Source organism: Taudactylus pleione, unplaced genomic scaffold, assembly GCF_031769625.1.
Source record: "Taudactylus pleione unplaced genomic scaffold, aTauple2 ptg000386l, whole genome shotgun sequence".
Classification (NCBI taxonomy): domain Eukaryota; kingdom Metazoa; phylum Chordata; class Amphibia; order Anura; family Myobatrachidae; genus Taudactylus; species Taudactylus pleione.
In genome coordinates this window covers 6,412,042-6,435,345 of record NW_028284787.1, presented here as the reverse complement: position 1 = coordinate 6,435,345, position 23,304 = coordinate 6,412,042, and the positions used below count along the sequence as shown (strand labels likewise).

Below are 23,304 nucleotides of genomic sequence, written 5' to 3'. Positions count from 1 at the left end.
GCCCCCCAAATTGGAACCTGTAAAATGTAATAATATATAAATTGTCAAACCCAAAAAAAGGCCAATCAGATTGTTACTGTTAGGTGTTTCTTGTGCCTGTTTTGCGACAAAATACAACACACAATCTTAGTGACAATAATTGCAAATACTTGCTGGAAGAGTCTACTTATGTCAGTGTAAACAATCTCAGATTTTGAGACAAGGAATGAGACAGAACGTTAAGATGAATTTTTTAATTTAGAAAACTATTTTTAAATGAAAACAAAAAATTATGCACGCAGGATGACCGACATATGGTCAAGGACCACCAGCAGCCCGATGACGTAGGCACGCATCCGTTCAACACATCCTGCTAATTCCGCCATACGCCTCTGTTCCTCTGTGGGTTAGAAAAGTGTGGGGCTTAATACATCAATAATGAAACCACATTAAAAAACAAGCCAAACAAAGCTAACCAAAAATGACAATATTGTGACCACAAGCAGAATTACCCCAAAAATACCAAGGCCCCAAAAATGGTCCCCACAAAAATGACAAGTAAAAAAAACAGATTCTGACAGGTGTGATATGTGTATGGGGAAATCAGCAGTAAAAGGTAAAGACAAACAGAAATCTACAACAAATTCTCACAAACCACACAAAAAAAGGCACAGACACAGGATTACATACAAACAGTTTTTTCTAAAAACTAAAAATAAAAAAAAACATACCGTTCACAATAACGCCCGCTCCAGAAGCCACTCCCTCGTCCTCCTCGGAGGTGCCTACATTCCCCAACGAGGTTGGCGGTGTGATTTGGGATTCAGGGGAGGGGGTAGTTACAAGAGGGGTGGTTGGAGGAGAGGGGGAATTGGGATGGAGGGGAAGGAGCCTCGAAACATCCTCCACAGGGTCTGTGCAGGCTGCGGAGGAGGGGGAAATACGGGAATTTTGGGGTGTTGAGGTTTGGCTGGGGGTTGGGGAGAGGGGCCGAGAGCGCCGTCTTTGACGCCGATGACGCCGTAGTCTTCGCTCTGCCCTTAAAAGATGGGGAACAAATTGTGGTTATTTTCAACCCAGACCTAGTTAAACACTAATTTTTGAAAACACAAATATGTAAACATGGCCGTGCAGATATGAGTACAATGAATAAATAGGCCATACATGAAAACATGGCCATGCAGATATGAGTACAATGAATAAATAGGCCATACATGAAAACATGGCCATGCAGATATGAGTACAATGAATAAATAGGCCATACATGAAAACATGCACACGCAGTTAGGGCCACAAAGATAAACATGAAAACCACAGTCACAAAAACGTACTTTCCGCGATCTGCATGCGAAAGCATGCCAGCAAGCGGGGCGTCCGCCGTTGCAGGTCGGACCACCTGCGCTCCAGCTGGCCGATCTGGCGGCGTGAGCCGAAGGAACGCAGGCGGCCACGTACCTCCGCATATGCGGAACGCTTTTCTCTAATTGTGATGGGTGGAGGCTGGCTGGTGATCCGCCTGTCCATCACCTCGGTTAACACCAGCAGCTCGCTCCTGGTGAATGCCGAGGCTCTCATGATGGCAATGGTGTATTTTCTAAAAATCATTTTTAATAAAGACCCGAAAATAAATTTGATTGGCTAATGTATTTGGGTAATTAACAGGACCAATTCTATTGGTTAGTGTATGAGTCATGTGTTCGACAGGGCCACAAATCTCTTGAGAGTTATGATAGGCTTGATGCAGTGACATGCGTAAGCAAATTTAAATTAAGAAATGAACCCAGGAAAATATGCGTGGTTAAAAACAAATAAAACAAATGTTTAATTGGCTCTAACATGTATTTTGACAAAGAAAAGCGAATGTTTAAGCCGTACGTATTCTGCGGGTAAACACAAACACGGACAAGAGTAAAGTTTATTGCATTGTCCAAAAAAAAAAAAAAACAATTAAGCGAATTGATATATTGATTGGCATGATACGATTGAGGGAGGTAGGCAGAATAAAGGAGCAGGTAATCGGAATCTGACAGACTCACTTCCGGTTTGTACTTGTGCGTGCGTTCCCTTCAAGCCACTTTGGGGATGTACGCTCGCTATTTGGCACGCTCGTTAGTTAGAGGAGGGGTCGGTAGAGTTTGGGGAGGATGTTTAGCTGCGTTCGAAAATACGAGCGAGTGCTTTAATTTACATATGTGTGTACGTACGCCGAACGTACGAACGGCCACTTGCGTCCGGGTCTGAATGAGGGCCAATATTTTTTTAACTGCAGGTATAATCAAAAACTGGATTATTTACTTAAGGGTAGTATAATTGGTCTCAATTGCGGAATAACTGGATTTATTCTGAAAATAGATGTAATAGCTTGTTTCCTAGTCATGAGCAAAAATAAAAATAAAAGAGAAGTATTACATTGTCAGATGTTGTTGAAGGATTTGTTAAGACTATTTCTTGATGGACAGGTGCCTATTATTATTTATAACACATCCACTTGATGGACAGGTGCCTATTATTATTTATAACACATACACTTGATGGACAGGTGTCTATTATTATTTAACATCACTGTGATACAATAAACCTGGTGCCAAGTCTAATGTGCAGAACCATACCTAGAGGGTTATGTAATAGGGTAGAATTTTCAGAAACAGTGCGATTCTGGCAATCTCAGCTGCAGATTTAAAGCAGCAATAATTAAAAAAATATATAATTTTTTTAAATAAATCTGTACCACACTTAAGCCATTAGAAAATCACATTTTCAGCTTTCTTTTAAGTTCAGTGCACACTTTTTGATTTTGGAATCAAAATTTCAGGTCAGTTCAGTTTTTTTTCTGTTTTAACAAAGAGGAAAAATAAAAATGAGAAATGTAATTTTGGTTTTCTTTTAGTGATTCATTTGTAGGTACCTTTTTGTGCATTTTACCTTATACGGCACCATATTTTCCTCTATTTTGGAACTCTTCAATCCCTTCCTTGAATAGTACACTTAGGGCCTGATTCAGAGCTGGACGCTCTGAATCAGTGCCCTCCTTCTCTTTTTTAGAGTGGCCTCCTGGCCGCTCGCATAGCTGTGGGTGACCACCCACAGCTATAGCGAGCAGCCAGGAAGATGGTCGCGATGGTCAAGACCATCGTGACCATCGGGCTTGCGACGAGACCCTTGTGGTAGGGTCTCGTCTGCCGCAAGCCCAGGAGTGCTTTTGGCTCTATCACAGCCGAAAGCACTCCCACTGATATCACTTGTGATGTCAGTGGGGCCGGCCCCAGACGGTAGGCGTTCCCATGGGAACGCCTCCGTCTGACCAGCCTCGCCACCAGCACGCCCACCAAAGGGGGCGTGCTGTCACTCACCATCGACAGCACGCCCCCTTTGGTGCAAGACCCATAGGGACGGCTTGCCCGTCGCTATACGGGTGTCACGCATGCGCACGACGGAGCCGGCTCCCTCGTGCGCATACGCACTGCCCTAATATCAACCCGCTTGCGAGCGCTCAGCGCTCGCGAGCGGGTCTGAATCAGGCCCTTAGGCCCTGATTCAGAGCCGGAAGCTCTGACAGAGCGCTCGCTCTGAATCAGGGCCGGTCTTTTTTTTTATTTTTATTTTTTATTTAGAACGGCCTCCTGGCCGCTCGCATAGCTGTTGGTGACCACCACAGCTATAGCGAGCGGCCAGGAAGATGGTCGCGATGGTCAAGACCATCGCGACCATCGGGCTTGCGACAAGACCCTTGTGGTAGGGTCTCGTGGCCACAAACCCCAGAGAGCTTTCGGCTCAAACAGAGCCGAAAGCTCTCCCACTGACATCACTTGTGATGTCAGTGGGGCCGCCCCCAGACAGTTGGCGTTCTCATTGGAACGCCTCCGCTTGGGTCGGCAACCCCCCCGGCCCGCCCACCAAAGGGGGCATGCTGTCACTCAACATCGACAGCACGCCCCCTTTGGTACGAGACCCGGAGTGACGGATTGCCCGTCGCTATCCGGGTCTCGCGCATGCGCTGACGGAGCCGGCTCCGTCGTGCGCATGCGCTCTGGGCCACCATCGACCTGGTTGCGAGCGCTCAGCACTTGTGACCGGGTCTGAATCAGGCCCTTACTACATTTGACGGCATTCCACCTTACTTAGAGCTGCAGACACCTTGTACTTGCCAAACCTCACTGTACCTACTCTCCCCCGACTCTTTTTTTTTTATTGTTGTATCCTTTTGTTGCAAGAAGGACCTATCCAGCTGAATGGTTGTAATGCTAATTCATGTCCTGTTTTGTACTTTGGCAACTAATTAGAGTTTATTGTAGGACAAGACTGCCAGAGCCTTACAGCCAGGATCAAGAATGGATGTAGGGGTGATCGGGGCAATCAGGGTGCCCCGCAACCACCCCATAACACTTTCCACCTGTTCACTACCGCTGGCCACTGTATAGCAGTGCAGCAGCACATTGGGCGGGGAGAGTACTGAGACTGCTGCTGCTCAACGAGAAGTGTTGCACAGTGAGGGAGGGGGAGATTTCCCTGATCACGAAACCCACCGCCACTAGACAGGACAAATTGCATTTTTTGTTTTTGTTAAGTAATGAGAAAGCAATTGTTTTTTGACACTGGCAAATTGCCCGGGTCTTCCCTCGATCTCTCCAAAAATCAACAAAACCAACTAAAGCAAGTGAAATGGTGCAAAGAGTCACAATTTAAGAAATAACTAAACGACTAATTTGTTGGAAGAATGTATTTTGTAATCTACAGTAGTTGATAATTCTGTATTAGAAAAGTGCTTGTCTGCTGACTAGACTTCATCTTGCAAGCATTTAATTAATAATAAACAAATGTTAATAGAATTTTTTGGTGGTGGGGGTTGTCTAATTTTTATTTCAACATTGAACATTTTATTAATTTACTACACTTACTTTACAACTTTTAGATCCTTTTAGTGTAAGTGATTCCGAAAGATCGATACATTCACACCAGCTAGAAATTCAAGAACAGAATGCCTCTGAATCATGGGATACACTGGAAAAGGTACATTCCAAAATGTATTTGACTTAAAGAATGCCTTAGTTTGTTTAAATAATTGACTGAAGAGTGACCGTAAAATGGCCGAAATAGGGATGAGTGGTGTGGGAACTCTGAAACAGGGATGAATGATGTGGGAACTGCAGGGATCGCAGACACGAGAAATCCATAGTTACGCTAGTTGGGAGGTCTGTTTTGAAAAAAAGTACGAGTAGTTCTTTAATTCATGTACAATTTAAACTACCATTTAGCAAACATGCATAGTTTTATATTAGTACATACCTTGGTAAATTAAATATTTAAATGGATTTTCAAACATTTTTTTAAATTGTAATTTTCATTTTATTTTATCAAATCTCTAAATGTCTTTTCACCCTCCAGGATTTACTTGACTTGAATGAAATTGTAAATGATTTTTCTCATCTAGTACATGTAAGTATTTTGTTCACTGAATATTATACCTTAACTTTAATTAACCAATATTCCTGAATTTTAGATTGTTTCCCTAAAATTCATAGTTGTTCATTTAAAATAAAAAATATATTTCTATTGTTTTGCTGAAGTAAGGCTTATCACAAATATTGAATATGGATGTGTTGCTCAACTTTCAGTTCAAATTGTGGCAAATATGTGTGATGGAGACGTAAATAAATTAAATTTTCCCTGTCGTTCTGAAAACTTGGGAATTACAGTTGCTAATAAACAGTAATCTAATTTCTTGTACTTTACATGTCAGTCCAATACAGGTCAGATAATACAATTGTTAGAAGTCATGCTTTATCAAATCAACTACACTTTTATTAATATGAGCAATGCAAGCATATAATTACAATGCAGTTAGGAGGATGGGGTAAAATAACTGTAATTATATTTAAACCATATAATATACATAGAATAAATCAAGAAATCTAAATGACTATTATGTCAACATGTTTACATCTAAATGTTATATTACGTACATTAATATTATGTGAGTGGAAATACATTTAAACAAAATAATTTTTTTGACAGGTATGGGTTTCTTTTTGTTGAAAGCTAGAATATATATATTTTATGGACATTATAAAGGTACAATAGAGGAAACTTTTTTTTCCCACAATGCAATCCATACTCCTGCCATTCAGCACTAAGTAACCTAATGAGAGCACTGACTGCACAATTGTCAGAACACAGAAATAGAAGCAGGGCCAGACAAACGTCAAACTTTCCCTTCCTCGCAACCTCAAAAGTGTCTGTTAGAATGGATGGGCATTAGCGGATAGTAAAAAAGTAAAGCATGAAAAAATGCTAACTTTTTAGTTACATAGGCCTTATTAGATCTGGTATTAAGATTGATTCATCTAACACATATCCACTGAGTGGTTACCAAACTTTCTAAAATCACAGCGTCCTAGACTAATTACATTTTTTTCACGCTGCCCCTAGGCCAAAACTCTTCTATTGAGAAATTCAGCAAAATTATTATATCAAGTAAATTGTGCTTACCTATCATCCTTAGGGTCAGTTATGTGGTGGTGGACAGGGTTTCATTTCAGGTTATCAACATATGTTATGATAGGCAAAACTAGTGCTGGTGGCTGCCAATAACATTGACCATAAATAATTTGATTTGACCATGTAGCAGGGTGCCACGGCAACAATCGCTTTGGGAATCCTAACTAATATGTAATTTGTCCAGCTACTGGAGTCTATGCTGCTAATTTACTTAAATGAGACAACTTTTCTTAATTTATTTGTGATTGTCCCCAGTTACCACACATCACGTCTCCATCTCCTGTTTAGTTGTCACCAGCTATTTAGAGTGTTAGGAGTAATAATTTACTAAAGATATATAAATTACCAAGCTCTTGCATCTGACACTTTTTAAATGTGTATAAGAAGTTAAGCAGCAGGTGTATCTGTAGCATCTATCATAGGGGAAATAAGTTATTCAGAAAGGACAGACCTTTATCTGCAGTATCAGTGTACAAGCCTTTTCCCAGTGAGCATAGTTGTGCTTTTCCTAAATCCTTACCCATTGTATTTCTCCCTCTGTACGTGAAATCAGCAGCCAGTTATGTGCATTTAAGTTATTGGGCCGTCTTGCTATCATAACACCAAGTTCAAACTCCTCACACTTTAATTACATTTTCATTTTTTTTTCTCATAAAATAGTTTTAGCTATTTTATGGCTTAAATAAATCATGAGTGAAGGAAAATTGAATTGGTACTTATTACATGTCGTCTTTATTTTATTGCTTTGTAGTGCCCTTCTCCTCCTTACTTCAAATAGGACCTGTCTGACTGAGAAATGTATTTGCACACTTGCCACATATAATCAAGACAGTCCCGTTCTACCATGCACTGTATAAATATAAAATATTATTTCATTTTTTTTTTTAACAGAAGCTGAACCCCACTCCCAAACATCAAACAGCACTAGCTCTAGACAGATGGCAAGTACTAGTTTCCACTAACAGGGAGACCACAAAGATTTGGACAGCTTAAGGCGTATTCACACTCCATGAGCGATATCGTTAAGTGTTTGTCGGGCTCAATGTTGTTAACGACATTGAGCCTATACACTGAACTATATTGTTAACAATATGGTTCAGTGACGTCACTGGCAGCATCCCTGAACATGCACAACGTGACAATATCGTCAGGTTGGCCTTCAGGTTCAGGCGCTGAAAGATATCGTTATCAATCCGCGGTACCTTGCATCGTTAACAATATCTTGCATACACACTGGACGATATTGTTAACGATAATGATATCGTTCAATTGTTCCCAATATCGGCCAGTGTGTACGCGGCTTTAGACCCTGTGTCTCACAGCTACCCCTCCCAGAGGTAGCTTTTCTTTTATCTCATTATAATAATGTTGCTCTGTAAAATAAAAACTATGTGGCCCAACAGACATCTAGGAAATACATATCAAGGCACACAGCAGGTCTAAAGGCTTTGTGGCTTCATAAATAATTTCCAGTGCATTTTCGATGTTTAGTCTGTGTTCCTCCTTAAGGTAAGACTAAAATCATTGAGTAAAATATGTTTTCTACCGACATTGCTAAAATGTATTTTACATTTAGATTTTTTTCTCTAAAATAGTTGAGCATTACTCCTGCATCAAAACAAGTTGATTGCTTTAATATGGTTCAACACAATTTTGAAACAAGATCTTAGAAGGAAGACAGATGCCTAATAGTTAAATCTTTAACTTTAATTTCTTTCTCCTTCCAGCACTGTTTATCAGGTGCTATTAGTGAACTGCCATTAACAGCTGTGCAGCTACACAGTGCTACAGATGAAAGCTGCTGCAGGGTCCCTGATTACAAAAATTAAATAGTGTGTATTGGCTTTCTGCTGCTTCTCAGCAGGAAATCTCACTCATAATTCCTTTGCATCCAGACTCAGCAGGAGAAGATTGACAGCATTGAAGACCATGTCAACACTGCCGCTGTGAATGTTGAAGAGGGAACCAAAAACCTGGGGAAGGTAGGGATATGCTCCTGCTGTTGAATCAATGGTACTGTGCCTGCCAGCAATCTTCTGTATTAACCCAATTGATCTTCCGTCTTTAATGCTGAGGGAAACAGCAATTAAGGAAATAAGAAAGGAATGACACATGGGTAGGAAGGAGGGCGTAGTAAAGAAGAAATCAATCTCTGCTGTGATGTGCTATCACATTCTTTCTTTAAGTACTAAGAAATAGACATCTTGCACTTTGCATGCAGTTAACAGGTTCTTATGGTTTATTTTTATTTAGTTTAGTTCTAAATCAACATTCTGCCAAAGGTTGACGATACACCAGTGCTTTTCTTGCATCACGCGTCTATTAAAGCATATGTCTATTAAGGTTTTTGTATTGTTGCATTCAAAAGCCTGAATCCTTTGATGGAGAGAACTCTTGTGTGTAATCACCCTATACTAGTGAAGTGATAGGCAGCATCTTTAAGAGCATTGGTTAAGACCATGACTGTGTGTACAGATGTGTCCACATACATCTTACTTCCTTCTAGTTGTGCCATCATGCCGGGGCATGACTCCGTAGCACCAAGTGTTTTGCTCCAGTGCCCTGGAATGATTCCCACATCTGAAATAAAAACATTCAGCTCAGACAGGATGGCCCTACTGCGGCATCTAATGGCATACTGTGATCACTGGTCCTGAATATGCTGGAGTTATGAAATACACTACACTTTGTATGACGCATATTAAAGCTGGTTAAGTGCTAATTATGACCTATTCATGGACTGGGTCACACTTGCTCTAAAATCAATCATTTAGAAACCACCGACTAGTAATCCTGCGCTTGCCAATGGGGCTGGTGCAAGTTTTGATGGTGCGACCGAAGATTTGTTTTAAATTGCACCATGCGGTATTACAGTGTCTACGGGCACTGACAATGAGCGTCTCTGCCCTTTCACATTCATATGCACGGATGTACACCCAGGAAGGGCTTTGTTGTGGCATTTGCATAAAGTCGCAGACCGGTAACTGCCAGTAGATGAAGCTGCAACTGTGTCAGAATAAGCCCCTCTATATGTTTTGGTTCAGCTGCTGCTATGTTTGGTTTTGATTTGGGTGGGGGGGGGGGTTGGAAAATCAGCAAACTAGCCTTGTAAACTAAGTAATGCCTGCAGTATAGCACTTATTAGTGCTATAAGTGCTATAGGCTTTGTCCACCCTGGTGTTTGCTTTTATTTGACCATAAAATAATCTATGTAAACCACAACATGTTTTTGTTTGCATTTAATTTATATGTAATCTGCATTAGTGTATCTAATGGTTTTACAATAGATTTCCATTGAGATGAATGAAAGTATTCAACTGCATCAGCCACCTTGAAATGTATCTGGAAAGGTTCCTAATAACATAGAATAATACAAATTTAACACAAATTGCAAATATGTACTTTATGGTCTCATTTGGTACAGTGGTTTTATTTCACATCGATTTACATGCTCTTAACTTGCATTAGTACATCATCAGGATAATTTGAATGCCAATGTGTAAGTACCAAAACAAATGTGTATGCACTTGTAAAATGGACCTGTCATATGCCAGGTCAGCTAAGCCCATCCTTGCCCTGCTCTCACACCTGGTGGTGTCAGAAAGGAAGCGCAGACAGTCAGGCCTAGTTTGGCAAGTGCCACTGTTGTGCTGCACTGCCCCAGCTCCAGGTACATGGTCAGGATTGGTGTCTGTCAATCCTGGTGATAAGTGAGTGCAGAGTCTGTTTGTGCACAACCCATGTACATGCTTATGGCAGTTTGTAAGGAATTATTTTGTAACTGAAGCTTGGCGGCAGGATGACGCTCTGACATGCATGTGAGGTCCAATGTGCACACATGCGTCCCCCTTATCACCCTTCAGTTTTATAGGTTATATTGGTAGATATAACGGCACTCGTGGGTCTCACATACTCAAGTATGACAGGACAACTGTGCCGTTCCATTTAACATTTCGATAATTAAACATTAATCTAGAACCTTATGTGAATGCTGCCATGTCTGCCACTATATTATTGGGTACTGATACCCGGGAGGGCACCTGGGCAAGTAACTGTGTATTTGTTACGAAGTGCCGGCTTGGGGTCCCTACTGTTTTAGTAGTAATGCACCAGGAAAATGCTTAGCCAATCAGCTCCCAAGTGTCATTTTTCAAACACAGCCTGTGCGATGGCAGTTGGGAGCTGATTGACTGGCACCTTATCACTATCATCACTTTTCACTCTGTCTCCTAACACTGCTTAGTAAATAGACCCCTAAGTATTATAAATGCAAACAAGGTTTTTTTAATTAGAAATGCAGGAACAGAAAAATTGTACATAATTTCTGTTTGTTGTGTGAGCTACAGATACATTTAACATTTCCAAAGTCCAATTGGCTGCCAGAAAACACCTTGAAGCCCCCTCCCTTCACGGTCACTCCAGAAAGGCAGCGTATACTTTAATTGGATATTCAAGCTTTGGTGTGAAACACCGAGTATTCAGAAATAGCCAGAAATTATTATATGGGTCATAAATTTACTCTTGAACATCACTAAATCATATTAATAAATAGATTATAAATTGACCTATGTTTAGACATTAAGGGGTAAATTTACTGAGATGGCAGTTCTATTAAGAAGTGATGTTGCCCATAGCAACCAATCAGATTCCAGGTATTGTATTCTAGAAGGTGCTGGATATATGAGAAGTAGAATCTAATTGGTTGCTATGGCCAACATCACTTCTTAAATAGAACTCCCATCTTATGCTGGGCATACACTCTACAATTATCTGTCAGATATCTGTCAAATCTGTCTGGTGGGAAGGAAAATCTGTTCCGTTTTCTAGTGTTATTTGCTCCCATACATTACCAAATTTTTATTCCAACCAGCCAGATTCGACAGATATCTGACAGATAATTGCATAGTGTATGCCCAGCATTAGTAAATTTCACTATAAAATATTCATCATTTGGCACAATACTCCACTCTATTGTTTTCATGTAAGGTTTACATTTCTGTTTGACGTATTACATGTGACTCATTTTCTTGAATTATGAAAACTGAACAGGAAATATACAATAATTGCGTTGATGTGGACTTTTTTTAAACAAATATGTAGATCTAATAATAAGTGAGTACACAAGCAGCAGTCCCGTATTTTCCTCCTGCGAGACAGTACATAAGCAACAGTAGGGTAACTGGCTATGGCAAATTGGCAGTTGATATGTCAGCAATGCTATTTACACAGTCTTTCTAGAAGCCCCCCTTTCTATACAGAAATTTAATAGTTCGCTCATCCCCCACTGCATCCTCTTGTGTATATCTTCCTATGTCCTGTCCAGTCATCATTCCACTGAGCTACCAAATCTCAGACTAAGGTGGGAGGAAGATGTTTGCTCCCTCCGAGATGAGGACTTGCCTGCTGCATTAGAAAGCCCTCAACTCTCTACTGCTTCTGTGAGGTTCCAACAAAACCAATTATTAATTGTACACAGGACCTACCTTACATCAGAGCAGCTCTTTAGATTCTGCGGTTGTACTAAGGATGTCTGTCCTAAGTGTTGTTGTAGCAGTGGTACTTTTTGGCACTTATTGTGGGAATGTTCTGTTGTCAGGGCCTTCTGGACTAGAGTAACTCATGCAGAGTCATATATTGGCGTACCTCTGGCAGTCATGATGCTGGTGGTTTCGTCTCTGAGGATTCTGACTGAGGATCTGTTTGACAAATATACTAGGCAGTATTTCTTTAATACATATATGCTTGCTAAGGTCTGTATAGCTCATTCCTGGCTGGTGCCCTGAGGCCTGGAGAATACTGAATGGGTACACTTGGTCAGTGCAGAATTGAAATTTGATCATATGTGGCACAAATGGCAACAGTCTAAATATACTACTGTGCTTGTTCAGGACACTGCCCAAATTCTTCCCCCATCCCCTTGTCTGTCTCCCCTGACAGCTAACAATGTTTTTGCATATATTGTGTCTCCTACTCTGGGTTATTATGTCTTGTTTTCCTGTATGCCTACTCTTAACTTGGCCGAGGTGCCCCCATTTAGTTTTTCTATCACTGTTGAAAATGTATGGTTTGTGTGTGGCTACTGCATTCCTAAGACACTGCTGCTCTGATAACTAGTATTTTTCTCGCCCCTTGGATATATATACTTATTCTCCTACCTTGTACATCTATCATTTTTGTTTGATTATTCGATAATGGAAGTGTTGGGATCAGTTTTGGGGTCTAATTTTAAATGAGGGGATGGAAATCAGGGTATGAAGTTACTAAAGCTGTAATAAAAGAAACCATTGGGAATGATAATTTTATTATTTTATTAGTTGGTTGATTGTAACGATACTGGATCAGAACCTCTATATACCCCTGCCTGTACCTTCTAAAACCCTTCCTATAAACCTCTAAGGATGACGCTAATTTGCGTACGCAGTCATACCATAAATAAAGACTTAGACGTGGAATCTGTGGTTCCAAAGCACAAGTGTTATTCAGGTAAAAGTTCAGACACTTACACGCAATTGATCAAGACACAATTTAGGCGCAAAAGGAAAATTATAAAGACCCAAGTACAGTATACCTACGCAGGCGCTTCCGGACCCGGAGATAGGCATCAGCAAGAGACCCCTAGTCATACAGCGTTCAGCACGAAGACTGAGAGCCAGCGTTTGTGCACACATATTTATACCCCCCCAGAATAAACAGGACAATAGGGAAGTTAGTTGCTGATGTCATTGGTTCCCAGGGGAGAAGCATCTGTTACAGCACATTTAACAGGCTGGTTCAAATAGACTCTCCCTGCCTCTAACAGCTGGGGGTCTTCCTCTTCACGCCCCCTGCAACATTCTAACAGTTGTTCATGAAATATACATTTTGTTGCTTGTAGGCTCTGCGATCCATAAGTTGAGTATGCATGATGCGACCTCCCCACCGATAACACCGGAATACTGTAAAAAGAGTACGCATCAATACAAGACCAAACACGACTTGTCTAGCATGTATAATACCTTAGTTATCAAATCTCTTTATTTCTCAGCATTTAAACTAACTGAACCAACTTAAATCATACACTTTAAAGCTTATTGAACCTTATGTGTGAATATGTAATGTGTGGGTATTGAGGGTTTGATATAAGGACGCTAGTTAACTTGGGGCAGATGCGTGCGCATAAAGCTAATAAAACAGCGGTTTCATATAAAGTCCTATGCATTCGCTAATATGCGACTAGTTAACAGCGCAATTGTGTGTATTAATGTGTGTATGAGAAATGGTGAAAGATGCAAATGCATGGTGCTATTAGTACTATTGCCACATGTACTAAAATGTGAGTTTATCTAAAATGGCGCTTAGGCGGCCATTCGCAAAATGGCGTCTTGCGATCTCATTTTCAAGATGGCGTCTTGCGGCCAGTCGCAAGATGGTGTCGCTGTGATTAAATTTTAAACTGAACTTGTCTCAGCCAATTATTCAGCTTCGACAGTCCACCCTTTGATAGCAAACAACATGCTATCACAATCTGCTATTAGAATTTAATTTAGGCTTACATTTACATATTGGTGTTATTATGGAATGGCACAAGGTGGTTCTTTATCCATCAATAATGTGTCTCTGAGTGGGGACATAAAACTACTATTATACGCACACCGCGGATTTTGGAAGATCATGTGAAAGGTGTGGGAATGCACCAGTCTTATAATAGCAGTCTTGAAGGGGAATTGAGACTTTACATTATCTGAGGTGTTCTATGAATAACATTTCAATAATACATTCTATGCATGTCTAAATATAATACATCAAACGATTGTATTTCCTAGTTCAGGGTTGTAATGCAGTTCTATATTTACCTCGGTATACATATTGTCATTACTGACCACCATCATAGTTTCATTCTTTCGTTTCACTCTGTTTTTACATTTTCCACAGTTCAACACAATAGGAACACATCGGACGCATATGCCAATTATTATGATGACAATCAGTATAAGGATTAAGAATTTGCCTACACTGGCGATCACTTCCTGGACCCATTCCCCTAGACCTGAGAACCATTTCACTGGGTTCAGCCATGAAACCCATCCTTCTATCTTCTCCCCTATTTCAGCCACTGAAGCGTTATAGTTTTTGCGAAATTCCCACTTTAGCTGCAGAATTTCATCCATCTTCTGGTCTATCACCTCCTTAGGGTCGCTGGTATCATTGGTGACATAAGTGCAACATTTTACTCCAAATTGGGTGGCCAATGTTACGCAATACCCTCCAGTAACAGCAGTTAAATAATTCAACACTAGCCTGTGTTGCACCAGTTCTTTCTTGTACGCTTGCAATTCTCTCCCTGTATACCTGAATGTGTCATCGTACATCTCGGTGATATTATCTATTAATTTAGCAAGTTCCTGGATATATCTAAAATTTAATGTACCCCGAGCGATCCTGGTGGGGTCCAATGCGACCAGAACTTGAAAGCCAGTTGTCTCACTGATTAACTGAGTGGCTTTATGTATATCACCAAGTACCATATTTCTTTTGTCTCTGTGTTCATATTGTGTGTGAAGATATGGTGACGGTGTGTTTTTATGTATACCCAGCATTTCAACATGTGTGAGGGTCATAACTTCTGGGACTACTCTTCCCAGGTAACACAAACCTTCGGAACTCGGGGAGAGCCATTTATACGCTTTTCTTCCACAGATGAAATATACATTATCAGGGAGAACATAAGGAATGGTATGCATCATTATCATTAAGCACATTTCCCGTGCAAACAATCCTATTTCTGGTTCTTCCATCTGGTACATGCAAGTTTCTGGCTGTATTATTTTAGCACAATAACCATTTGGCACCTTACCAATAATTTCTTTGGTGGAACTCAATGTATACCGATACCTAAAATGTTTCCCACCAGACTTAATGGAGCGCAGCAGATCATGGTTTATGGACTCATTATCAGCTCTTTGTGAGAAGGTCATCGTCTGATTATTCCCCGTCACTTCCCAACTCCCGGGTTTATTGGGGTTGGTTATGTTTAAACACAAAAGTGATCTATCTACTTGTAATTGATATAGGCCCTCATTCAGAGCCGCTCGCTAGCGGCCGTACGCTCGTTCCGAGCGATGTTCGCACATCTGCGCATGCGTACGGTTTTTAGTACGCATGCGCGAACCAGTCAGTGCGGCCGAAAATCGTTTGTACGCTATATAGCGAGTGCCTGCTATTTTGAGTGACAGAATGAGGCGTATGTGGGTGGTAACAGGGGAAGGTGCTTGTAAACGGGGGAGTGGAATTCGAACGCAGGCGTGCTTAAAGGTCAAAACGGGCGTTTTAAGGGAGTGCATAATTAATACAGCAGCGTCATTGACCACGTCACTTGTTTTTTTTTAACTCAGAACTGCTCGCAAAATAGCGGTTGAAAAAACCAACCACAAGAATAGCGAGCAGTTCATACGCTGTACGATGTACTCGATTAATCTAATAAATAGCGGACATGACGTATGGTGCGAGCGGCCAGGGGGCGTTTTTAACAAATAAATGAGCGTATGTTTTGCTCGCTCGTTCAGACTGAGGTGTGAACAGACTGCAATTTGCGAACGGATCATTTGAATAGCCACCCCTTGTTTTTGAACGAACGACCGCAAATAGCAAACGGCTCTGAATCAGGCCCATAGTTTGAAATGAGGTGGTTTGGATGAGAGGAATTTTCCATCCAATGTTTTCCCTTTTTGCAATTCTAAAATTTCCGTGATATTCAGCGGGAATGGCACCAACCCTACGTTATGCTGTCCCTGGGGCACATGTGAACACACCCAGCAATCAGTTTGATTTAACACTTTGCCTACCATGCTATGATAATCCTCTAGACGATACCCACCCCAGTACGGATTATCTTTAGGTTGGCACCGTTGGATACAGTTCTCATCAACCAGGGACCCACAAAGCTCACAAATACAGGAATCTTCAGACGATAACCCTCCACACCTTCCCCGAGTATCCGGAATGACAGCTCTTTTAACAATAACAGTACTAAGAGTGGAAAGACACTCCCCCGATTGGAATTGCACTCCTCCTGATTCCACTCCATCAGCACTGCCATCAGCTCCCGTTTCCTCAATCTGTCCCCCATCACAGACACTGGATATCCCCGGACTGACCAGGATGGTGAACACTCTAAAAGAGAATATGAAAATGAACACAGCAGGCCCGTCCATTGTCACAACAAGACCTGCAAATTTCTCTCAGTTTAGGTATCTTACTACGACCTTTTCAATCCGCCCGGAACAAGCTCGCGAGCGACTGGTCCATGCTACTAGCTTTGTCTCCGACTTGTTTCTCCACCGGTTGATTGACCTTTTTGCAGTGAGTGGAATGGACCCAGGTATCTCTCAGCCACCTTCAAAGATGTAGTACTCGTCAGCAGCACCTGGTACGGACCTTCCCACCGATCAGTCAAACAACCTGAACGCAAGAAATTTCTGATCATTACATATTCTCCTGGTTCAACATCATGACAGTTCGTTTCAGGCATATCATTAGACAACAATTTCAGTTTCTGCTGCTGTTGCTTTAACTGCTTACTCATTGATATAAGATACTTCACAGTTACCTCGTTGTTACCCTTTAGATCTTCCTGTGGACTTATAATCAAATGAGGTTGTCTACCGAACAATATTTCAAATGGGGACAGATTCAGAGGAGGTCTAGGAGTGGTCCTTATGCTATGTAGGACCAAAGTTAACGCTTCTGGCCATCCTAGTCCAGTCTCTGCCATGATTTTACTTAGCTTATTTTTAATAGTCCCGTTCATCCTCTCTACCTTGGCACTGGTTTGCGGTCGGTAGGGGGTGTGAAGTCGGCTATTAATACCCATCAGCTTACACATTTTTTGAAAAACATCACCTGTGAAATGGGTACCCCTATCACTCTCGATGATTTTAGGGATACCGTACCTGCATACAAATTCCTGAACTATTTTCTTGGCAGTAAACGCAGCAGTATTAGTGGCCGCTGGGTAAGCCTCAACCCAGTTAGAAAATACGTCTGTGCACACTAATACATACTTAAGGTTCCTGCAGGGTGGTAATTGGATGAAATCAATTTGTATCACCTGGAAAGGTCCATCAGTCGGTGGAATGTGGGACGGTTCGGTAGGGATCGCTTCCCCTATGTTCTTTCTCAAGCAGGTCAGACAGGACATTGCTATCTTCTTTGCTTGTGAAGAAAAACCTGGTGCGCACCAGTATGCCCTCACCAACTTGCACATACCCTGTTTACTCAGATGAGTCAAGCCGTGTGCTGCCTCAGCCTGGCTGGTGTGATATGCCTTGGGGGCTACTGGCTTACCATGTCCGTCCCTCCAGAGCCCAGAGGACTCTTGTCCACATCCCTTGGACTTCCAAATGGATTTTTCCTGAATTGAACACAAATTTTGCATGTCAATTAATTTCAGCATATCAATAGTTTGGAATGACATAATTGTTTCAGTTGGAGAAAACATTTTTAACCCTGCTGCCCATTTTGCAGCTTCATCAGCTCTGTTGTTGCCCAGTGACACCGGTCATCCTCACATGTGTGGGCCTTGCATTTAATTACTGCCACTGTCTTGGGCAGTTGGATTGCTTCTAAAAGATGTTTTATGTGTCGGGAATGTGCAACTGGTGTGCCTGCTACTGTCATAAAATTTCTCAGACACCATAGAGCCCCAAAATCGTGCACCACCCCAAACGCGTACCTCGAGTCAGTGTAAATGTTAGCAGATTTGCCTGCTGCCAGTTCACATGCTCTAGTCAGTGCTACTAACTCTGCCACCTGGGCTGAGTGAGGAGGACCGAGAGGTTTAGCTTCTATGATGTCTGTGTCATTTACAACAGCATAACCTGTACATAATTCACCTGTCTCTGTTTGTCTATGACAACTCCCATCTGTATAAAAAGTTACATCCACATTCTCTAAAGGTGTGTCATGTATGTCAGGTCTAGCAGTAAAGGTCTGATTCAGATGTGTCATACAATCGTGCGTATCATTATGTCCGCCGAACTCACCTCCCACCAGCAACTCCTCTCCTTCCACCCTTTGTACATCATGTTGTACATATGGTAGGTATGTTGCTGGATTCAGCGTACTGCAACGTTTTACAGTAATATTTGCAGGAGCGATTAGAGCTAGTTCCCATTTGGTGAACCTAGCCGAGGAGACGTGTCTGGTTTGAGCTGAGTTCAACAGAGCAGATACAGCATGGGGAGTGTAGACAATCGTATCATGGCCCAATACTACTTCCTCACTTTTAATCACCAATAAAGCGGTAGCTGCTACACTTCTCAAACAGGTGGGGAGTGATCTTGCTACCGTGTCCAATTGGGCACTGTAGTATGCTACGGGCCTACTGGCATCACCATGTTTTTGTGTAAGGACACCTGCAGCACAACCATCGGCTTCCGTACAATACAAGTCAAAAGGTTTTTCATAATCAGGTATTCAAAATGCAGGAGCTCTTGTCAGGTTATTCTTAAGATTAGGGAAAGCCTGTTCTGATTCCTCTGTGTGTATGACAAGATCGGGCTTTGAGGAAGAGACTAATTCCTGTAAAGGTAAGGCCAAAATAGAAAAACCTGGTATCCACATTCTACAGTATCCACACATTCCCAAGAAGGTACGAATTTGCTGTTGATTCTGCGGCAGTGTCATGTTTTGTATGGCCTCTATTCTATCTGTTGTAAGGTGTCGTAACCCCTGGGTTAGGCAGTGTCCCAAATATTTTACTCTGGATTGGCACGGCTGTAGTTTGTCCTTAGCCACCTTGTGTCCTGTTTGTGAGAGATGAAGTAACAAAAGTTTAGCATCATTCAAACATGACATAAACGAGTTAGAACATAGCAATAAATCGTCCACATATTGAATTAGAACAGATCCATTGACATGTTGAAAAGATTGTAAACAGTCGTGCAATGCCTGGGAGAAGATACTGGGGCTGTCTATGAAACCTTGGGGTAATCGTGTCCATGTGTATTGTAAACCTCTGTATGTAAAGGCAAATAGATACTGACAGTCAGGATGGAGAGGCACAGAGAAGAAAGCTGAACAGAGGTCAATGACAGTGAAATGGGTTGCATTTGGTGGGATTTGCATCAAAATCACAGCTGGATTCGGCACTACGGGGAATTGGCTCTCTACTACCTTATTAACACCTTATAGGTCTTGTACCAGCCTATAACCCCTCCCACCACTCTTCTTCACTGGAAAGAAGGGACTGTTGGCTACACTAGCTGTACGAACTAAAATTCCCTGTTGCAATAATCGCACAATTATTGGAAAAACCCCTAATTCTACCTCCTGCTTTAGTGGGTACTGGGGAGTTTTTGGAGCTTGCCTTCCGCTTTTTAAATTTACCATTACTGGGCTTACGTTTACCATTTTTCCAGTGTCCTGTCCATCTTTAGTCTAAAGGGAATCTGGAATTAAGGACAACATTTCATCTACCTGTGATGGGGTTTCATTTAAAACTGTAGAGTGATACATTATCCTTTGAGGAGTGTCTAACATATCCCGCACCTCGTATACCATTCTCTCTGGGATATCTAAAAATACACCATCGGGGGTGCAATATATAACACATCCCATCTTACATAACAAGTCTCTTCCCAGTAGGTTAGTAGGAGCCGCAGCAGCCAGAAGAGAAGAATGCCTGGTATGCAACGGCCCAATAGTAACCTCTGTGGACTTTGTCAAAGGATAATGTTCCACTTTACCTGTTACACCCATTGTTGGTACTGTCTCGTTGGTCACCTGCAAATTAACGGGAGATTTTATCACCGACCTGGTCGCCCCTGTGTCTACAAGAAAAGGATATTCAGTACCAGCTACATCAACCATCATAACCGGTTCTTCCCTAGTACTTCCCGTTAACCTGACCATCTGTAGACTACAGGTATGACCTGATCCCTAGCGTTGGCTACCATTCTCCAATAAGGCATTTACGGCTACAATTGGAGCTGGTGCCTGCTGAACATTTGCTGGCCTCTGTGCATATCCCTTATGGGGATAGCTAGGTCTTCCCTGATGTGGGATCCCTATTCCTTTTACTGTACAGTTTCTACTTAAGTGTTCTGTTTGTTTACAGTTAAAACAGGTTCATGTTTCGGGTGAAGACATGTGGTGTTGTGAGGTTTGCGCAGAAGGTAAAGGTGGTGGATATGGGTAAGGATAGGGAGGGTAAGGGTATTGTGGGGGATAAGAAGTTGGTGGATAGCCTGGGACCTGTGGCTGCATCGGGTTAGTGGGATAGAGTTGTGTTTGTTGTTGAGTGGGGTTAGTGAGAGCACATACTTGTTCAGACGTGAGTGTGTGTGCAAGTGCAAGTGTGTCTGTTGGCTGTGATGTTACCGTCATTCCCTCCAGAGCTTTTATACTGACAGCCATTCGTTTTTCGCTCTGGGCTTCTCTCTTTTTGGAGATGCTTTTATCATGTTCAATGGCGGTTTCTATGAGGGTATCTATTGTGAGTCCCCGCCAGCCAGGCTGTGAGGTCTGAACCCGAGTTTTTAAACTCTCTTTCAGACCGTCCACAAGTACTGTGACTATCGTCCCCCGGTGGTGAGTGCCCCAGTGGTGAGTGCTATCTTTAATAGCCTCTATCCCAGTGTACTGGGTGAAAGCCTGCAGAGTCCGATCGCAATAATCTTCTGCAGTCTCACTCCCTTTCTGCTTAATGGTGAAAATTTTGTTCCAGTTAACTATTACTGGAAAATATATACCCAATTGAGTTACAGTGCGGGAAATGTTACCTTGGTTTACTTGGTCTGTTAAGGGAACGTCACCATCCAATACACAATCCGTGATAAATTTTGTCATGTCAGTATTGCGTGGCAGACAGGCCCTTAACACCACACGCCAATCTTTATTAGTGGGTTCATGTGAACTACCCAAATTTCTCAAAAATCTTTGACATTTGACTAATTCCTTTTTGGGATCGGGGAAATTATTTATGATGGAATTTAGTTCTGCTCTTGTCCAAGGAAAATGCATTACTACTTCCCTCGTGGGCACTATACCGTTTGCGTCTGCATGTCCATTTGGAACAGTTATTGTCCGAATGGGATGCAGACCGGTAGCGCTGCTACCTTTGACCTGATTACCTGGCTGGGGGTTTAGTCTGCTGCGTATGGTATGAACAACTTCCTCTACGGGTGCAGAGGGCATTAACACTTCCCTTGCTGTTACCGATGGAGATGGCGGCACCACTCGTGATTGTGGTGATGCAGCATATATCATCTGCACAGCATGGGAAATGGCAGACATTACAATAGGCTCATCATCCGCATCATGAACATTTTCTTTATAGTTGCCTAAGAGAGGGTACAAGTTGCTTGTTACATTTTTATGGGTATTTTTGGTAACTGTACTTGCACCTCCATCCACATAAGGTGGGGGAGGTGAGCGTGAACTGCTGACAATACTCTCCACGACGCTACCTTGCCACACGTGCGCGCCATTTTGCGGCTCGCCCGTATTGCAATTCAGCGTCGCGGATGTATTTTCTGGCAATGTGCTCACGACGCTAGTTTGCGTCGTTTGCACATTGTTAAGCCACGCATCCCCTTCATGCTGCCACAGTTTTAAACATTCAAAATATTTAACCTTTTTCTCTCGGGAGCGCATCAAACTGATGTGATCCCGGACATTGTCTAACACATTTTTATCAAAACTACCAATTCTGGGAAACGGTCTAACACTCTTCCTCGTCATATTAAACCATAAATCACAATACCTTATTGCATAAGTACCGTACTTGGTATGCATGATACGACTGGCCGATCCAATCGGCGCCTCCATTAGCAGCACATCATTGTCTAACATCTCTACTGTTTGCGTGGCTCCCATTCTGAGACAACTCCTATGCTTTTCAATAAAGATTTAGACCGGTGAAAGACAATCAAGACACTTTCACTTACCTGTGGACGATTTAAGTCGGCGGCGCCCACACACCTGGATAAGATTTAGTAAGGCAACTTCCACACCTGGATAAGATTTGAAAAAGGCAACTTCCACACCCGGATAAGATTTAGTAAGGCAACTTCCACACCTATGTCGGCTACTCTCACGCACCTCTCTACAACAAAGACAACATGTACACCTGCTACTGTGTATAGAACGGTAAAGCTGCTTACCGAGCGGCTAGACTAACCCTTGCTCCTAGCCTTTAAGGATCATACGATACCCTTAACTTTGTTCAACAAATATTCACTGTTGCACACTTTTTTCCTGTGCAGAAAAATACACGTTAACCCAGATATTGGTAATAGAAAAAAATTTAAACCTCAATGGCTTTGTTCAAACACGTGGCAGCCCAACCGGAAGTACGAATACGCTATTGTGCGACCAGTCGCATACACAATAATGCGACTACCACACAACCGTATAATGGCTTTTTAACTGCATACGCAAAAGTGCGTCTTTGCTATGTGCAAATCTACGACTTAGCTGCGTACTCAGTACTACGACACCCCTTTAAACGTAAGGTTCTATCAACAGAGGAAAACAAACTTTTTCCTCTCTTTTCCATGGTTTCTAGTCAGCTTCCTTGATTCACACGGAGACGGATAGCGATCTTTCAGCACAAAGCGGTTGCAGGCAAACCCTGCATGTGGCCACTCCACCCTTTGCTGAAATATTGATAGACGTATGTACCGTGTGAGCAGGTAAGTGACTTCACTACGAGCCCCCAACTAACGATACTGGATCAGAAACTCTATATACCCCTGCCTGTACCTTCTAAAACCCTTCCTCTAAGGATGACGCTAATTTGCGTACACCGTCATACCATAAATAAAGACTTAGACGTGGAATCTGTGGTTC

General features: G+C 42.1%; 1 protein-coding gene across 5 annotated transcripts in view; it reads left to right on the top strand.

Moving 5' to 3' along the window:
- The window catches only part of STX17 (syntaxin 17), a 328,399-nt gene that overhangs the window by 121,483 nt on the left and 183,612 nt on the right, over positions 1–23,304 (top strand). For all 5 annotated transcript variants that reach the window (XM_088445683.1, XM_088445679.1, XM_088445680.1 and 2 more), the window contains 3 exons: positions 4,889–4,986; positions 5,362–5,412; positions 8,370–8,456. In XM_088445683.1, the coding sequence (XP_088301809.1) occupies positions 4,889–4,986; positions 5,362–5,412; positions 8,370–8,456 (236 nt within the window). The remainder of the gene's footprint in view (positions 1–4,888; positions 4,987–5,361; positions 5,413–8,369; positions 8,457–23,304) is intronic.